The 20,102-nt window shown below is 43.6% G+C and overlaps 1 protein-coding gene across 1 annotated transcript; it reads right to left on the reverse strand.

Moving 5' to 3' along the window:
• Positions 1-15,230: 15,230 nt before the first annotated feature.
• LOC131638607 (uncharacterized) lies at positions 15,231-16,793 on the reverse strand. The gene has a single exon (XM_058909173.1). The coding sequence runs from the start codon at positions 16,791-16,793 to the stop codon at positions 15,231-15,233; it is 1,563 nt and encodes a 520-aa protein (XP_058765156.1).
• Positions 16,794-20,102: the final 3,309 nt, after the last annotated feature.

A 20,102-nucleotide genomic window follows, 5' to 3' on the forward strand; every position in this document is an offset into this window, starting at 1 on the left:
GAATGAGATACCTTGTCTATGAGTTCAGGTTTAAGATGACTTACAAGTTTCTTTTTCTTGTGTTGATGAGCCATAAGGCATAAGTTTGCTGATTCTTCTTCATCGCTTGATGAGCTTTCACTAGATGAATCACTTTCCCATGCTATGTAGGCTCTTCTAGATTTGTTATGACATTTGCTTTGGTTCTTCTCTTTTTCCTTCTTAAGGTAGGGACAATCCGGTTTGTAGTGACCGACTTTGCCACAATTAAAGCAAGGCCCTTTGATTTTTCCTTTATTGTTGTCATCTTGTTTGAGCTTGTTTGATTGCTTTCTATAGTTGATCAAGCCTTTGTCAGAATGTTTTGCTCCATTTTTCTTTAGGTATTTGTTGTATCTTCGCACAAACAGTCCCATTTCCTCATCATCAGAGTCTTCATCATCACTTGTATCACTATCCTCTAGCTCTTGTCTTGAGGTCTTGGAGCTTGAAGCTTTTAGAGCTATTGACTTCTTCTCTACCTCTTTCTCCATGTTCTTCTCTTTCTTTGCTTTTTTCTCATGCATGTCAAGGCATTTAAGATGTTGTTCATGTTCCTCTAGTTTACTAAAAAGAGTGGTAATGTCTAAGGTGTTTAGATCATTTGCTTCCTTTATTGCTGTAACCTTGGGTTGCCATTCCCTGTTCAAACATCTTAAGATTTTGTTAGTAGCAACTGCATTGGAAACAGGTCTATCAAGAGAATTTAAATGATTTTTCAGGTGAACGAATCTCTTCTGCATGTTTACGATGGATTCACCATCTTCCATGTGGAAGAGTGTCGCTACCGCGAAAATTAACAGAGTCGCCACTAACATATTTATCCTGAAAAGGAAGGGAATGCCAGCAAACCACAAAACAAAACAACGGTCTCACGACCAGAGAAAAAGGGTAAGGGAGTCGGTTACGCGAGGGGAAGGTATTAGCACCCCTCACGCCCATCGTACTCGATGGTATCCACGCCTGTGTCTAAAACTATGGGTGTGTAAGCAAACTACGCTAATCTGGACTAAAATGAATGCAGAATGTAGGGAAAAGAAAGAGTTATACTCGCACGGGCCCTACCCCGCTGCCTACGTATCCGTTTTGCAGAATCAGAGGTACCGTAGCTCGGCTAACTAATTTTTGTTTGCTTTGTGTTTTTTAGGTGAACAGTTACATTCACACTCCGCTGCTCGACCTTTGGAGACTTATGCTTGGGAATGGAGCGGAAATAACAAGCTCTTAAGAAAAGAAAATCAAAGAGTGTGGTTTGTGTTTTAAAAGATGCATGAGGAAAACCTAAGCTAAAGGGGGAAAGCTTGCTACCTAATGTTATCATACAAAGGGTACAAGTCTAAACTAAGCTATCAACCTACGAGGGAAAAGGGAAGCAAACAATGAGCACACAAACGAGCATCCGCTCGTAAAGCAAACAAACCAACGGTACTGACCGAGTGGTAGAAAAGCGGTCCCGCCATAGCCAAGGGGAGCAGTTCAACCCAAGTCAACCAAGCATTAGACCTCGCAAAAATGATCGGGCCATAGACAAGAGGGCGGACCCCTCTCAGCAACCAAGCCGTCACGGATCGTAAAAGAAAACGGTGCATGCGTACACCGAGCATCAACGTCGAGCGACGCGAGCTATAGGAAAGGCGGGGGTCCGGCTACATGAACCCTTTTCCTGACATACTCGACAACAAGATCTTGTGCAGGTTCAGAAGCGAGCAACGCGAGGCGTGCGCATACCGAACAGACTCGATGAGACTAGGCGGGGGTTGATTGCTAACCCTTTCTGCATGCCTTCTATGAGGACTTAACGGAGTGCCATATAGGACTTATTACACCGTGACTCCCTGCCGCAAAGCACAAATATAAACACACCAACAAAAACAGAGCCTCTTTCGAGGACTTGGCCAGATGCATGTCTAGGTCCTACTTCTCATGTTATTGGATGATGCGAGAAAGCGATAAAGTGGGAGAAAAGTAAAATGAAATGGGATCAATACCAAACGGATGATGATCCGTAAACTAAGGCGAAGCAAAGCGAAGAAAGTAGAATCCCGCAAGCGAGCTAGCAAAGCAAAAGCAAATAGTCGGCACACCGATTAGCCACAAAAGCGCACAACGATCAACGTATGCATCAAGCATGATCACAATACACCTGCAAGAGGAACAAGCAAACCAAACAAGCAGATATAAAGTAATGGTGATCGTGTCTCCCGGATGAGAACACGATACGAGTGAATAGGATTGTGTCCGCAAGTGAAGCGGAACACTCGGGTAATAATCATCAATCGGTGACTATCCAAAGGCCTTGCACACTAGCACACAAGTTAGAGATAACAAGCATCGCAATCGGAATTGCGTTATTACCATAAAACGAAAGGAAACGGACAAGTAGTGTAAACATGAAATGGATAATGAAACATCAAAGAGAAATCAAACATGGATGATCTACAAATTAATGTAAACAAAGCATCTAGTAAGATAGTACGTCTCATAAGTTTTCCGACGATATAAAGAACGTGCAAATCGGAGCTACGAGTAAAAAGTTATGTAAGATTGAAGTTATAAAAGAAAATACAAAATACACACAGGAACCGGTTCCTGCATAGGACAACCCGGTTCCCCATATAAAAAACCAGAGAAGCAACATTTCAGAAAACTGGGAACCGGTTCCCACCTAGGGACAACCCGGTTCCTGGTACAAAAACACAGAGAATCAAAATTTCAGAAAACTGGGAACCGGTTCCCCCCTAGGGACAACCCGGTTCCTGGTACAAAAACACAGAACCATGCAAATTTGAGATAACTGGGAACCGGTTCCCACCTAGGGACAACCCGGTTCCTGGTGCAAAAACCAGAGAGTCAAAACAACGCAGGAACCGGTTCCCACTTAGGGACAACCCGGTTCCTGGTGCAAAAACCAGAGAGTCAAAACAACGCAGGAACCAGTTCCCACTTAGGGACAACCCGGTTCCTGGTACAAAAAACCAGAGGATCAGCATTTTGGATTGAGTGGGAACCGGTTCCCGCCTGGGACAACCCGGTTCCTGGCGTATGAAAACAGAATTTTGCACATTTTGAAACCTTAGAGCCATTCGCACTCAATCCAAAAACGTACCAACTCGAGATTAATCACAAACAAACATCAAATATCGTGGTATACATGCATTCACACATCAAATGATCTACATGTCAACAATTACGCTAAGTGCGACGCGTCAAGCAAGGCGAATATCAATCGAAAATGTAGCACATGCATTTATACGAACACGTTGAGTGCATCGCAAGTAACGCCAATTATCAACAACAATTATACACACAAAATCACCAACAAATCACGGATTCACCCACGAATAACACAATTCATCATCAACGGATATCAATCATATGCAATGAACATCAATTCTAATCAAAATCCCCATGAACACAATCAATTCGAGCAAAAATGAACGAATTCACCGATTAATCATCATCAATCATCCATAAATCAAGAACAAGGAGTAGATCTAGATTTGAATTCACATGATAATCAACAATTAAGCACCTAATTCAAGATTCGAAAGCATACCGGATGAAGATCCAACCGAAGCGCGAACACGAACACGATGTGAACGCGAACACGACACGAACGCGACACGAACTCGAACGAAATCCGGAGGGAGAGAGAGTGAGGGCGCGCGAGATGCAAGGAGAAGAGGAAGAGAAATTCAAACTTCGATCTTGATTCTTCAATCCATGTTCTTGATCTTGATGAAGATTGATGAATCTTGATGAAAGTTTTATGTGATTTGTGGTTTTGATCTATGAAAATTGAGAGAGAATTGAGAAAGTGTTTGTGAAGAAACTTGGTGAATTGAAATTATGAGAGTTCTCCTTTTGATTTGTGAAGAGCAAAATGTTTATATATTGTCAACGCGAAATGTCCAAATTGCCCCCGGTGCGTCTTATTTTGGCTCGTTTTTAAGGAAACTCGATTCGGCTCTGAATCCCGGAACGAAACTAATGCCACTGTGAAGACGACCAAATTCTTGACTCGCCGCCGCGAGAATCGTCTCAATCCGATAAGCGATGAAGAAAATACGCGCGTTTGAATGACGAGAAACGCCAATTCATCTGGTGCGACTGTGCAGAATTTTGTGAATACCGCTCAAAGAACTCGATGAAACCCTATCTTCGGCTCAAAATCTGAACAAGCATGTGTGACGAAGAATCGAAGCTAACGAAATTTCCACAAAAATGCCGCCGGAATGGACTTCATACGATAAAAATCGAAGAAGTTATGAATTTTCAAATTCGGCGCGACATACTTGAAAACACACTTTTTACCAAAACCACGCGACGATTCTTAAAATTCTGGGAGTTTTCCGTGCATAATTGGCCTTCGGTCCGAACATATGAAATCTTGGTACTGATGGTACGGAGCTCCAGTTAAATTTTCAAGTGAATCCGACGAGCGGATTAGGAGATATGAATTTTCTGAGGTCCGAAACCCTACATTCAGCATTGTTTTTCACTATGAAATCCCAAGTAATTTGCAAATCTGGCAACCTTCCTCAAAGAATTGGCTTCCGAGCCGAACACGAAAGTTGTAGATATCGTCAAAACAGTCAAGACAATGCGGGAAATTAGCTCATATCACCCTCCAAATATGACTTGCGAATTTTCTCGTATTTCCACTGTTTAAACCATTTTTCACATCACAACTCTTTAAAACCACGAGAACTCTTTATTATTTTTCTTCAATTTTTGAATGACGAAATAAACGTCATTATTAACTTATAGCTCAAATAAAGAGGGCAAATTTTGGGGTGCAACAGCTGCCCCTATTCAAACTTCTTGAACTTGACGAGTGAGAAACGAAAGTTTCGAACCGTTGAGGTGGAAGGAGATTGAATACCAGAATGAACTCGAAAATTTGCACTCTTGATCAATAGAAGATTCCATCTTGTAACAAGAAAGAAATGTACCACCCCGCAGGCGAGGAGAAAAAACTTCGATTGACCCGGATAATAAATATGCTCCAACTTGTGATAAGAAGGAACGGGCACCCACAGGCAGGGGAAAACACTTCAAATGATCTGGGCATCAAGAGAAGGAACATCTCGACTGATCTGGGTATCAGCCGTAGCAAATGTCTCCGAACTTGCATCGGGATAGATGTCTTAAATCGATCTGGGAATCGAAGGAGATACGCCGGTTGATCTGGGCATCAACGGGTAATAGGTATCTCTGATCTGGGAATCATGATCTGGGAATCTGGGCAGACATCTCTTCTGATGCAATTAAATCATCAGGTAGATATTCCTACTAATCTGGGAATTAGCGGCTAGCTCCTTCGTAAGACCACGGGGATCCGGAGGCGGTTCCTTCAACTGAACTGGTAATCAGGATAGGAACAATATCTCTTCCGAACTGTGTACGCCGGGGAAAGAATGCCTTTAAACTGATCTAGACATGATGCTAGAAAATAAGTAGGACAATCTTCATCTGAAAGACAAAGTCGATCAGGCAAACATCTCCATCTGATCTGATGATATCAGTGGCTTGCTCCTTCGTAAGATCCTGGGATCCGGAGGCGGTTCCTTCAACTAATCTGAAATTGGATATTAGGATAGGAACGGATGTTTCTTCCGAACTGTGTACGCCGGGTAAAGAAAGCGTCTTCAACTGATGGTTAGGCATCAGGACTGGGCAGACGAATTTCTTCTTCTGAACGAACTAAATCGTCAGGGAGTAGATATTTCCAACTGATCTGATGTATCAGAGGGCTTGCTCCTTCGGAAGATCTTGGGAGATCCGGAGGCGGTTCCTTCAACTGAGCTAGATATCAGGATAGGAACAAATATCTTCCACCGATCTGGGGGCATCGGGAATAGGAATGTCTTTAAACTGATCTGAGCTATGCCAGAAAATAAGTAGAACAATCCTCTTCTGATTCAAAACATCAGGATAAGCGCCTGTAATGACTAGGCGAGTTGCTCTCTGGGGAGCATTTAAATCTGGATAACTTTCCTGCAGAAAGAAACAGATATGATATGATTTATGCATGATGCATGTATGAATGTGTATGGAATAACGTTCCCGAGAAGGAAGACACTATATGCTTAAAGAATGCACTGCGAATGATGCATGATTCGGACGTTGCTTAGGGAGGCAACTGGTGAGCACTGAATTGCTGAAGAAGTCCTGGTGAGAGAGTACGGAACTCCGCGAGGAGGACAAGATGAGTGACCAGGGGTCACAAACTGCGAGCTGGCAAAGATGGATCAAAAATCTGCTGGAGATGATCAAATTTGGATGCGAGCTCTGTTTGAGGAATAAATCCTGCTTGGGGATACCCCGGCAACTTCATTTGGAGAAGCAAATTCTCGACACTCTGGGGATGTGGAGATAAGAGCAAGTCATGGAGACAACTCTGATGGGGAGTGACCAACTTGCTTGTGTAGGACGCATTCCGCTGGGGAAATCCTTGAAGGAAACAGATTCTGCTGAGGATGCAAGTAAATCTTTGTTGAGGAAAGAAACTCAGTGGGGAAGATGAATGCTTCTGCACAGCAATCTGCTAGGGGTATGAGAGATCCGTTGGGGATAAAGAACTTAGCATAAGAACCTTTTGTTAAGACAACTCCACTGGGGAACAAGATGACTCTCCTGGGGAAAACAGGTCAATCTGTTGGGAGAGAAACGCTCCACTGGGGAGAATGAGGAACTCGGTCAAGGAACCTCATTAAGAGCTTGCCGGGGAATCAGATACCATCCAATCAAGACTCAACTAGGGAGAAGACATTCCGCCAGGGAATAAGGCTTCTGGAACATAGAGAATGCATCAAGATGTGCTTTGATGAGGAGATGAGAATCTTGGAACAAAGAAAGTCTCATCCAGATATACTCAGCTGGGGAATGAGAATCTCTCGTTAGGATGCACTCGGCTGGGGAGTGAGAATCTCTCGCAAGGATGTACCTGCGAGACAAACAAATGAAAAATGCCCCAGGATATAGCATGGCATCTTGGCCTGCCAACCTGGTCACACAAGACTTTGAAGTAATTTCAAAGATTTCATTTCTAATCATGTATTGTAAAAGCAATGCAGTTTTCATATGCAAAGTTTAACACAAATTCAGGACGTTTTATGCAAACAAAACAGTAAAAGAAAACAGTTGTTTAAGATAAAGAGATTTTTATTAATTGCGAACAGAATGCTCGTAAAAGAGCGAACACATTTCAGAAGTAGTTCCTAGTAAGAGGTAACCACGCATTTATTGAGTACAAGAGAAATGGCAATGTGAAACGGATATCCATTGGTTTCGATCCCGCTACCACTTTTATAACCTTGACGTTCTCATATCCTTGCTTTGGAAGACCGTACTCATTAGGATTGATCGCTGCCCGATCTACAACTGATTGATGTGACATCACCGGACTTGTGGACCCGACGGGGTTTGGTAAATGCTTTAGGGATTTGAGCTGCCAGGTGCAAACTCAAGAACACGGAGTCTTGCTTATCCCTCGGTCGGGAGCCCTAAACAAGTATGAAGAGCGATTGCCAAGGTGGCATGCGAGATGTAGTCATTCGCTTTTGTCCCTTTTTTGCCTAAGTCGCCCTTTCGGGTTTTCAACTTAGCGGGTATATTTGTTTCTTTTTCATTCTTTTGCCTGATTCATTTTCTTTTTCTTTTCTTTTTTTTCTTCTTTTTCCTTTCTTTTTTTTCTTTTTTTTTTCTTTTTTTTTCTTCTTTCTTTTTTTTTTATCAGGTCTATGCGAAGTATTTTTTTGACTACATCTGCGTTCACAGGGTGCGGAAAGTTCTCGCCATCCATCGTTGCAAGCATCATGGCACCGCCAGAGAACACTTTCTGCACAACAAAGGGGCCTTCATACGTCGGAGTCCACTTGCCTAGAGGATCACCTTGAGGAAGAATGATTCTTTTGAGCACCAGATCACCTGGTTTGTAGCTTTGGGGTCGCACCCGCTTGTCAAAAGCTTTTCTCATCTTCTTTTGGTACACCTGACCATGACCAATAGCTGCCAAACGCTTCTCATCAATGAGGTTCAATTGATCCATCCGATTCTGTACCCATTCTGACTCGTCAAGTTCGACGTCTTTCATAATCCTCAGAGAAGGAATCTCAACTTCAACTGGCAATACCGCTTCCATGCTGTAAACAAGTGAGAAAGGAGTTGCCCCAGTCGATGTACGCACAGAGGTGCGATAACCATGCAAAGCAAAAGGGAGCATCTCGTGCCAATCTCGGTAGGTCACTACCATCTTCTGTACAATCTTCTTAATATTCTTATTAGCCGCTTCGACAGCGCCATTCATCTTTGGACGATATGGAGAAGAATTGTGATGCTTAATCTTGAAGGACTCACAAAGCTCCTTCATCAACTTGTTATTGAGATTTGATCCATTATCAGTAATGATCTTCTCAGGAATCCCATAACGACAAATTATATTGTGCTTGATAAAACGAGTAATCACCTGCTTGGTAACATTCGCATAAGATGCGGCTTCAACCCACTTGGTGAAGTAATCGATGGCAACCAAAATGAAGCGATGTCCATTAGAAGCAGTAGGTTTAATCTCTCCAATCATATCAATGCCCCACATTGCAAAAGGCCACGGAGAAGTCAAGACATTCAAAGGCACAGGCGGCACGTGCACTTTATCAGCATAGATCTGGCACTTGTGACAAATTCTGACATGGTTATGGCAATCAGTTTCCATAGTGGACCAATAGTAACCAGCCCTCAAGATCTTCTTAGCCATTGTATGCCCACTAGAATGGGTACCAAACTCACCTTCGTGCATTTCCTCTATAATTTTCGAAGCTTCTTCCTTAACAACACATCGGAGCAACACACCGTCATGATGCCTCTTGTACAATACACCACCGTTAAGGTAGAACTTAGCTGCAAACCTTCTCAGAAACTTCTTATCAGTCACCGACGCTTCGGGAGGATACTCTTGAGTTTCGAGGAACTTTTTGATATCATGATACCAGGGATTACCATCTAACTCAACATCAGCTTCAAAGCAAAATGCTGGCTCATCCAACCTGTTAATGGTGATATTAGGCGCTTCATTGGCCCATTTCACTTTGAACATGGAAGCCAAAGTAGCGAGAGCATCAGCAAGATTGTTCTCTTCTCTAGAAATATGCTCGAATGTGATCTCCTCAAAGTACGGAATGAGTCTCATCACATGCTCCCTGTATGGAATCAGATTCTGATGGCGAGTTTCCCAATCTCCATTGATCTGGCTAATGACAAGATTGGAATCCCCATAAACTTTCAAGTACTTGATTCGCAAATCGATCGCAGCTTCGATACCATAAATGCAAGCTTCATACTCAGCCATATTATTAGTGCAATCAAAACAGATTCTGGCTGTAAACGGAATATGAAAACCTGAAGGGGAAGTAATTACAGCTCCAACCCCATTCCCGAGTGCATTAGAGGCACCATCGAACACGAGCGTCCATCGCGATCCTGGTTCGGGTCCTTCCTCTGGTCCGGGAATGTTACAATCTCTGATGTACAACACATCCTCATCGGGAAATTCAAACTTCATCGGTTCATAATCTTCAACAGGCTGATGTGCCAGATAATCCGCCAACACACTACCTTTAATGGCTTTCTGGGTAGTATATTGGATATCATATTCAGTCAAAATCATTTGCCACCTGGCTACTCTTCCGGAAAGAGCGGGCTTCTCAAAAACATACTTGATAGGATCCATCTTGGAAATCAATAGGGTGGTGTGAACCAACATATACTGCCTCAACCGGCGAGCAGCCCACACCAAAGCACAGCAAGTTTTCTCGATCAGTGAGTATCGGGATTCACAGTCGGTAAACTTTTTGCTAAGGTAGTATATTGCATGCTCTTTTCGGCCAGACTCGTCATGTTGACCCAGCACACATCCCATTGAATTTTCAAGAACTGTGAGGTACATAATCAAAGGCCTTCCTGGAACTGGAGGCATTAGTATCGGAGGTTCCTGCAGATACTCTTTCACTTTTTCAAATGCTTTTTGACAATCATTATTCCACCTGGCCGTCTGATCTTTTCTTAGCAATTTGAATATTGGTTCACAAGTGGCCGTAAGATGAGAGATGAATCTAGCAATGTAGTTCAACCTCCCTAAGAAACCACGAACCTCTTTTTCTGTTCTCGGCTCAGGCATCTCTTGTATAACTTTTATTTTTGCAGGATCTACCTCAATACCTTTTCCACTAACAACAAAGCCCAACAACTTTCCGGATCGCACTCCGAAAGTGCATTTGTTTGGATTCAACCTCAGTCTGAATTCCCGAAGCCTTTCAAACAATTTCTGCAAATGAACCAAGTGCTCTTCTTCAGTGTGAGACTTTGCAATCATGTCGTCAACATACACTTCAATCTCTTTGTGAATCATGTCATGAAAAAGAGTCACCATGGCACGCTGATACGTTGCCCCTGCGTTTTTCAACCCAAAAGGCATAACTTTATAGCAGAAAGTTCCCCATGGTGTAATAAACGTTGTTTTCTCCATGTCTTCTGGTGCCATCTTGATCTGATTGTACCCAGAGAAGCCATCCATGAAGGAAAACACTTTAAAAGGAGCAGTATTATCCACCAACACATCAATATGGGGAAGAGGGAAATCATCTTTCGGACTCGCCCTATTCAGATCTCTGTAATCAACACACATCCTGACCTTTCCATCCTTCTTAGGTACAGAAACAATATTCGCAACCCACGGCGGGTAATTCACAACTTGCAGAAAGCCAGCATCAAACTGTTTCTCAACCTCTTTCTTAATCTTCTCAGACATATCTGGGCGAGTCCTTCGGAGCTTCTGCTTGACAGGAGGACTATCTTCCTTGAGAGGTAGACGATGTACCACTATATCTGTATCAAGACCAGGCATATCCTCATAGGACCAAGCAAATATATCTGCATACTCTTTCAACAAAGCAATAAGCTTCTGCTTCACACTGTTCTCAAGCGCAGCCCCTATCTTGACTTCTCGGACCTGCTCTTTAGTACCAACATTTATCATCTCGATTACCTCTTGATGCGGCTGAATCGCTTTCTTTTCCTGTTTCAACAATCTGGCCAACTCATCGGGGAGATCACAATCTTCATAAGCTTCCTCCTCGGCTTGGTAGATCGGATTGTCAAAATCATAATAAGCAATAGCGGAACTGTTACCAATGGAATCCGTGGTGGTGGAACATCTGCATGATTGATGTTTTTATTTTAGTTTTATTTTTATTAAGATATGTGCGAGTGTGTGCAAAAACATTGCCATTTAAAGGAAAAAGTTAAAAAGAAAGACAAAGAGCAAAACATTTGAATGCAAAAACGTCATTTTATTTCATGATTAACTTTGAAAATGCGAACTGCATGGCCCTACAAATGATTCACTACGCCTTGGGCAGAGCGTAGGAATTATGTCATGATAAGAAAAGTAAAAACAAGGAATTTACTCCTGAGCCTGTGTAACTTGGATGACATCTTCGATTGTCCAGTTGCAAGACATCTCTCCAGGAATACTTGGACGAATCCAGCTATCAAAGTCACAATCACTATCCACCTCTTCACCATTGACAATGGCATGGACCTGACCATTTTGAATGACACCTCCACTCACAAACTTGATCGGGCTAAGGACACTAGACTTGGGCGGTGCATTCTGCCTTCCAGGATTGAAACCAAGACCATTCTTGTCAAATTTGGGACGCACGTCAATTACTTGCCCCCAGCCTTCCACTCTTCCAGTCTCAACGACAACCTGAGCATCTTTCAAAGAGGACATAAACGTTTCTGGCTTCGTTATCTCATAAGGAGGAGTTCTCACAGCGTTCACAGCCTCAAACGCTTGGAACGGCGTCTCATGTATTTCACCTTCGATCTCTACATATCGGAAAGAGGACAAGTGACTCACGATATAATCTTCCTCACCACAAACTGTCACCACTTTACCGTCAACCGGATACTTCAACTTCTGATGAAGAGTGGATGTCACAGCACCAGCCTTGTGGATCCACGGTCGTCCCAACAAACAACAGTAAGCAGGTTGAATATCCATCACATAAAAGGTTGTAGTAAAGATCTGAGGACCAACCTGAATTGGTAGATCTACCTCTCCGAACACAGACCTCCTTGAACCATCAAAGGCGCGCACTACCAACTCACTAGGCCTTAACTCCACACCGGCATAGTCAATTCTCATGAGAGCTGATTTGGGAAGCACGTTTAAAGAAGACCCAGTATCGACCAGAACACGGGACAGAGTCGTCCCCTTACACTCAATCGAAATATGCAAAGCCTTGTTATGGTTTCTCCCTTCCAGAGGAAGATCACGATCCGTAAATTCCAAACCGTTCCCAGCGGAGATATTATTGGCTACCGCCTCTAGCTGATTCACAGATATTTCATGCGGGACGTAAGCACCATTCAGAATTCTCAAGAGAGCATCCCTATGACCTTCTGAACACATCAACAGTTGCAAGATGGAAATCTTTGACTGGGTCTGACCCAACTGCTCAACAACCTTGTAATCAGACTTCCTGATGATTCTCAATAATTCCTCCACATCCTTGGAAGACACAGCACTATCAGGTGCCCCACTCTGAATCGGAGAATTCTGGACATCAGTCATTACTTGTTTTCCTTTGGCCTTAGCCAAAGCATCTGCATTGTTTTGAACAAGCTGAGGAGAGAACACCCTACCACTGCGAGTGATCCTACCAGTACCGGTGAAATTATCAGTGTTTGCAACTGAGGCCTCAACAAACTTCTCTTTAGATGGCCCACCTTCCTCCTTCGTGCCATAGTAATATACGTCTGAACCATAATGCCAAGGGATGGCCTTCTCACTCTCATATGGAATAGGCCCTGGCACAGTAATCATCAACGCTGCCGGTTGTTCCTCATATGGGATACTGACAGGTGTCTGAATAGGCACTTGGATACATATTGGAACAACTGGATCATAAGGAATTGAGATCACAGACACTTCACCATCCTTACTCTTCGCACCTCTCAGCCTTCGATAGAACTGAAGAGGACCCTCATCAATCAGCTTTTGTACCATGCCTTTCAAATCATCACAACCTTCGGGTTGACTTTTGCACTTCTCACAATCAACACCACAGCCTGGGAAGATACTGCTATTAATCAGATGTTGCTTCACAGATACCAGAGGAAAAGTCAAACAACTCACATCAGATACAACATTTATCTCTTCACTCTCAATGGAATTCACACCCGAACCTCCGTGAGTAGGCATCGGATTATTGACAATATTGGGTGTAGGAGTGAATTGAATAATCTTTTGATCCAACAAGTCCTGGACTTTGTTCTTCAACGCAATACACCTCTCGGTATCATGCCCAGCAGCACCTGAATGGAAAGCACATCGTGCATTTGCATTGTAATTCGGAGATTGTGTGTCCGGAGCATTCGGAGCATCTCTCAAAGTAATCTTCTCAATCTTGAGCAAATGTTGCAACACTTGAGCATAAGTCATAGGAATCAGATCAATCTTTCTGTGAGGCCTAGTCCTGGGAGGATAGCGATCATTACTGGAACGTTGTCCCTGCTGTTGTTGTTGTTGTGGTACTGGGATCATGACAGCATTAACCTGTGAATTGCTTCTCCCTGAACCCCTTCTTCCATATATGGCATCCACATTTCCTTCTTTCCTTCTGGCATAACCTTCAGCTTGTTTCTTACCACCAGCAGAATTAGAAGAAGCTCCCAACTGAATTTTCCCCATCTTTAGACCCATCTCAACACGTTCGCCATATCTCACCATTTCAGAAAAGTTAGCTGAAGCACTGCAAGCCAAATAATAGTGTCCAGACAAGGTACTGGTGAACATGTCAATCATCTCACGTTCAGTCATCGGTGGCTGAACTCTTGCAGCTAACTCACGCCATTTCTGAGCGTACTCTTTGAAAGATTCTTTAGACCCCTGAACCAAACTCTGCAACTGGGTCCTGTTGGGTGCCATATCAACATTGTACTGATAGTGCTTAATGAAAGCCTCCACAAGATCTCTCCAAGAATGGATATGGGTGCGTTCAAGTTGAACATACCACTCCAAGGATGCTCCAGCCAAGCTATCCTGGAAGAAATGCATTAGAAAACCCTCATCCTCAGAATAAACTGACATCTTGCGATAGTATGCTTTGACACGAGTCATGGGACAAGTCGCCCCATTGTATTTGTCAAAAGATGGAACTTTGAATTTTGGTGGGATCCTCACACCGGGAACCAACCCCAAGTCATTGATATCCATGCCTAACACCCCTTTGCCTTCAACAGCTCTGAGACGTTCTTCAATCAGACGATACCTTTCAACTTCGTCATGTGCACCTTCAGCACTATGCCTTGATACCTGGTCAAAGTTCTCAACATTGAAATCCAAATTACCACGGTTCTGATGATCTCTCCTTCCCAACAGACGAGACGGAGGTGGAGGTGGAAACCCGTGATGCTGATTGAAAGGATTATAGTGCCCTCCCACGGGATCAAACTCATTCGGATCATGATGATCGTCAATTCTACCAGACACATCATCAAACAGCCCTGGATGTCCTCCATTCTCATTCCTTCTGAAGTTCTCGACAAGAACTCGCAAGTCATCCTGCCCCTTGGTCACATTAGTCAATGCTTCCATAAACTGCGCCATCTGCGCATTCATCTGCTCTGTCAGTTGAGCTCTCATCTCTGCCATCTGTTCCTGAATCTGTTCCATCTGCTTTCTCTGATTGCTCCTAGTCGGATACGGGTGATTAGCCGTCTTAGAACTCCTTCTGATAACAAAACAGTGAGACATAAGATAAAAGACCTGCAAAACCTGCAAATACAGGACATGTATGATATATGAATGATATGCATGAAATGTTTGTCAATTTTCAGGTATCCAAGAATTCATCCCACTTCAGATAGGACATAGTAACCCTGATACCGAATATATTTGAATAACAATCCGCACACGAGAATAATTCAGCAAACTGAGCATATTTCATTCAAACATAACTGAGAATTTGAGTTCTTACAAATAAAACACATGACCGTGTCACAAAGTGCTCATAAGGCATACAAAAGAAATCCAGAACATCAAAATGCGACCCCATCCAACAATCCTGGACATGGGCGACAAATATCAAGCATAAACATCAAATCCACCATCATGGATCAAACAAATCCACCCCACAGCGACACTAGGATCGCCTGGCAACAGAATGAGCTCCTCCATCTCCTCTCCGTTGGGCTCGGAGTCTTCTTAGTTCTTCTTCAAGTCGAGCGATCTTAGCTTTCTCTTCTGCTAGCTGTTTATCTGAATCCCGCTTCTGCCTCTTGAGACTACTCTCTGATCTCTGTAACTGTAGACACTCTTGCTGTTTGTGGTGCAAATCTTCCTCTAGCAACTCATAGGGACGCCTCCGGGTACTAGCTTGACTTGAACTTGCGCCTTCGACTTGCTTGAGCTGGTGCATCAACCTCATCTTTGCATCTCTCTCTTCAAAGAACTTCAAATTGGTCTCTTGCTCTCTTTCATGCAACCTGTAGTTGGTAACCAAAGCATCCTTGTAAAGTTCTGTTGGCACAAATTCGGATAGAATCAAAGGAGGTTGCTTTTGAAGTGGTGCAACCCTATCATATGGCAGCAACAAGTTTCCGACCCGTTTTATAATCCATTCAACATACGGTGTCAAGGCGAGTGATTCCTTCTTCCCTAAATGGGCTCCGTTATGCTTACGGATCTTCTTCCAAGCCACAATTATCCCCTTCAACTTTTCTGGATCCGACCCCTTCTCAAAATAGACTGTCTCCGCTATCAAGTGATCCGCCGGCTTGTCTTTCAACGTGTACCCCAACTGACGCAAGGATACCACGGGATTGTAATTGATGCAACCTCTAGTACCAACCAAAGGAACATTATCGAACTTACCGCACCCAACAATCACTTCAGAAACGTTAATTCGATACTTTTGCCACTGAATATCATAAGAAGTAAGTGACATAATCCTGTGTGTCCACTTGAGCGTATCCCTTGTCTTCACAAAAGGTCCTTTGCTGGGCAACAAAGAGAGGAACCAGATGAACAACAACTGAAGGCAACAAGTGATGGCACCACCACGTTTCTCATATCGGGAATGAACGGCATAATAAGTATCGGCCAACAATGTAGGAATAGGATTCTTTCCCATGAAGATGTGTACCGCGGCCGAGTCTACAAAATTGGGAACATTTGGGAACATCACAATCCCGTAAATAGCCACAGCAAGCAATGCATTGTACGCGTTCCAATTCTTTTTCTCAAATTCCTCTTTAGCTTTTCTCACCAAGAACTTCAAAGAGAACCCCGAGACACCTCCATTCGACTTCCAATTATCAGATACTTCTTTTATGCTCAAATAAAGAGCAGCAGCGATCAACTTGAAATTCACTTCTTTAGGAACGTCGATGAATGGCACTTCGTCTTTTACCTTGAGATTAAGAATGATAGAGTATTCTTCCAATGTCGGAGCCAATTGGTAATCCTGGAACGTGAAACACCTCATTTCAGGATCATAGAATTGCATCAAGGTTTGCAAAGCAGGAGTATCAACCACGGTTTCCAACAAAGTCAAGATATTCCCATAATCATCCGTGAAACTCTTCAGGCAGAAAGCGGTCATTAACGAACTCAAGCCCTCTAATGCGGTCAACGGCTCTCGGAAGAAGCTGTAGGTGTGTGTATGTCTCTTTGCTTCCTTGACAGTATCAATGGGAGTGTCCATCTTTAACTTGAATGAACTCCTGAATCTCCCTGAAAATATGACATGCAAATGCTTGTTATACATATCTTTTTTTTGCGTTTCTTTTGGAAATAAATATGCTATGATGCAAAGTGGTGGGGCTTGTTGCCGCCCACCAGGCATTCTGGACTGCCGGTAACACACATAATACAAAGCCAAAGGTTCGGCCTCAAATGGTATACCACACGGAACACGGAATATCAATCCACGGAACCAAAGCCCATAGTCAATAACACACTGGAACAAAACACAGACTACCACTCGAACAAGAACCATAGTACCCCACGAACAAGAACCAATAGTACACTCGAACGAGAACAGCGGTAACCCACAAACAAGAACAGCGGTAAGCCACGAACAAGAACAGCGGTAACCCACGAACAAGAACAGCGGTAACCCACGAACGAGAACAGCGGTCACCAACAATGTACCTGTTAATATGATCATTGATTCCCGCCCCACTCACGGGTAAAATCTAGGCCAAGGTAAGGTCATGAAACGCAGTATACGGTCCGCCCGAAGGTAAGAATCATCACAGCGTGTAAGCGGGTGACGATAATACCTCCGTTTGAAACCACTACTCTGCTCATGGTCACATAATCCATCCCGAGACGTACACCTCGAGACAAACCATGCTCCCACTCTATCCTAGGGTTCCTATGGTTCACACATAGCCTGAGTATTGGGCCTTTTACCTCTTGAAACACCCACCCAACAGACAGAGATCCAGACAGTCCAGAATATGATGCAAAAAAGTAAAGCGCACATAGAATGCAATGCAAACAGGTAAATATGCAAAGCAGTAAAAACACCCAAAGATAAACACACAAGCGCTAGGATCGACTCGCTGAGTCCGGACCAGCAACAGGTCGAGACGTCCCCAGCTGTCGCTACCGCGAAAATTAACAGAGTCGCCACTAACATATTTATCCTGAAAAGGAAGGGAATGCCAGCAAACCACAAAACAAAACAACGGTCTCACGACCAGAGAAAAAGGGTAAGGGAGTCGGTTACGCGAGGGGAAGGTATTAGCACCCCTCGCGCCCATCGTACTCGATGGTATCCACGCCTGTGTCTAAAACTATGGGTGTGTAAGCAAACTACGCTAATCTGGACTAAAATGAATGCAGAATGTAGGGAAAAGAAAGAGTTATACTCGCACGGGCCCTACCCCGCTGCCTACGTATCCGTTTTGCAGAATCAGAGGTACCGTAGCTCGGCTAACTAATTTTTGTTTGTTTTGTGTTTTTTAGGTGAACAAGTTACATTCACACTCCGCTGCTCGACCTTTGGAGACTTATGCTTGGGAATGGAGCGGAAATAACAAGCTCTTAAGAAAAGAAAATCAAAGAGTGTGGTTTGTGTTTTAAAAGATGCATGAGGAAAACCTAAGCTAAAGGGGGAAAGCTTGCTACCTAATGTTATCATACAAAGGGTACAAGTCTAAACTAAGCTATCAACCTACGAGGGAAAAGGGAAGCAAACAATGAGCACACAAACGAGCATCCGCTCGTAAAGCAAACAAACCAACGGTACTGACCGAGTGGTAGAAAAGCGGTCCCGCCATAGCCAAGGGGAGCATCTCAACCCAAGTCAACCAAGCATTAGACCTCGCGAAAATGATCGGGCCATAGACAAGAGGGAGGACCCCTCTCAGCAACCAAGCCGTCACGGATCGTAAAAGAAAACGGTGCGTGCGTACACCGAGCATCAACGTCGAGCGACGCGAGCTATAGGAAAGGCGGGGGTCCGGCTACATGAACCCTTTTCCTGACATACTCGACAACAAGATCTTGTGCAGGTTCAGAAGCGAGCAACGCGAGGCGTGCGCATACCGAACAGACTCGATGAGACTAGGCGGGGGTTGATTGCTAACCCTTTCCGCATGCCTTCTACGAGGACTTAACGGAGTGCCATATAGGACTTATTACACCGTGACTCCCTGCCGCAAAGCACAAATATAAACACACCAACAAAAACAGAGCCTCTTTCGAGGACTTGGCCAGATGCATGTCTAGGTCCTACTTCTCATGTTATTGGATGATGCGAGAAAGCGATAAAGTGGGAGAAAAGTAAAATGAAACGGGATCAATACCAAACGGATGATGATCCATAAACTAAGGCGAAGCAAAGCGAAGAAACTAGAATCCCGCAAGCGAGCTAGCAAAGCAAAAGCAAATAGTTGGCACACCGATTAGCCACAAAAGCGCACAATGATCAACGTATGCATCAAGCATTATCACAATACACCTGCAAGAGGAACAAGCAAACCAAACAAGCAGATATAAAGTAATGGTGATCGTGTCTCCCGGATGAGAACACGATACGAGTGAATAGGATTGTGTCCGCAAGTGAAGCGGAACACTCGGGTAATAATCGTCAATCGGTGACTATCCAAAGGCCTTGCACACTAGCACACAAGTTAGAGATAACAAGCATCGCAATCGGAATTGCGTTATTACCATAAAACGAAAGGAAACAGACAAGTAGTGTAAACATGAAATGGATAATGAAACATCAAAGAGAAATCAAACATGGATGATCTACAAATTAATGTAAACAAAGCATCTAGTAAGATAGTACGTCTCATAAGCTTTCCGATGATATAAAGAACGTGCAAATCGGAGCTACGAGTAAAAAGTTATGTAAGATTGAAGTTATAAAAAAAAATACAAAATACACACAGGAACCGGTTCCTGCATAGGACAACCCGGTTCCCCATATAAAAAACCAGAGAAGCAACATTTCAGAAAACTGGGAACCGGTTCCCACCTAGGGACAACCCGGTTCCTGGTACAAAAACACAGAGAATCAAAATTTCAGAAAACTGGGAACCGGTTCCCCCCTAGGGACAACCCGGTTCCTGGTACAAAAACACAGAACCATACAAATTTGAGATAACTGGGAACCGGTTCCCACCTAGGGACAACCCGGTTCCTGGTGCAAAAACCAGAGAGTCAAAACAACGCAGGAACCGGTTCCCACTTAGGGACAACCCGGTTCCTGGTGCAAAAACCAGAGAGTCAAAACAACGCAGGAACCGGTTCCCACTTAGGGACAACCCGGTTCCTGGTACAAAAAACTAGAGGATCAGCATTTTGGATTGAGTGGGAACCGGTTCCCGCCTGGGACAACCCGGTTCCTGGCGTATGAAAACAGAATTTTGCACATTTTGAAACCTTAGAGTCATTCGCACTCAATCCAAAAACGTACCAACTCGAGATTAATCACAAACAAACATCAAATATCGTGGTATACATGCATTCACACATCAAATGATCCACATGTCAA

The sequence above is a fragment of the Vicia villosa genome, unplaced genomic scaffold, assembly GCF_029867415.1.
Source record: "Vicia villosa cultivar HV-30 ecotype Madison, WI unplaced genomic scaffold, Vvil1.0 ctg.002345F_1_1, whole genome shotgun sequence".
Lineage (NCBI taxonomy): Eukaryota > Viridiplantae > Streptophyta > Magnoliopsida > Fabales > Fabaceae > Vicia > Vicia villosa.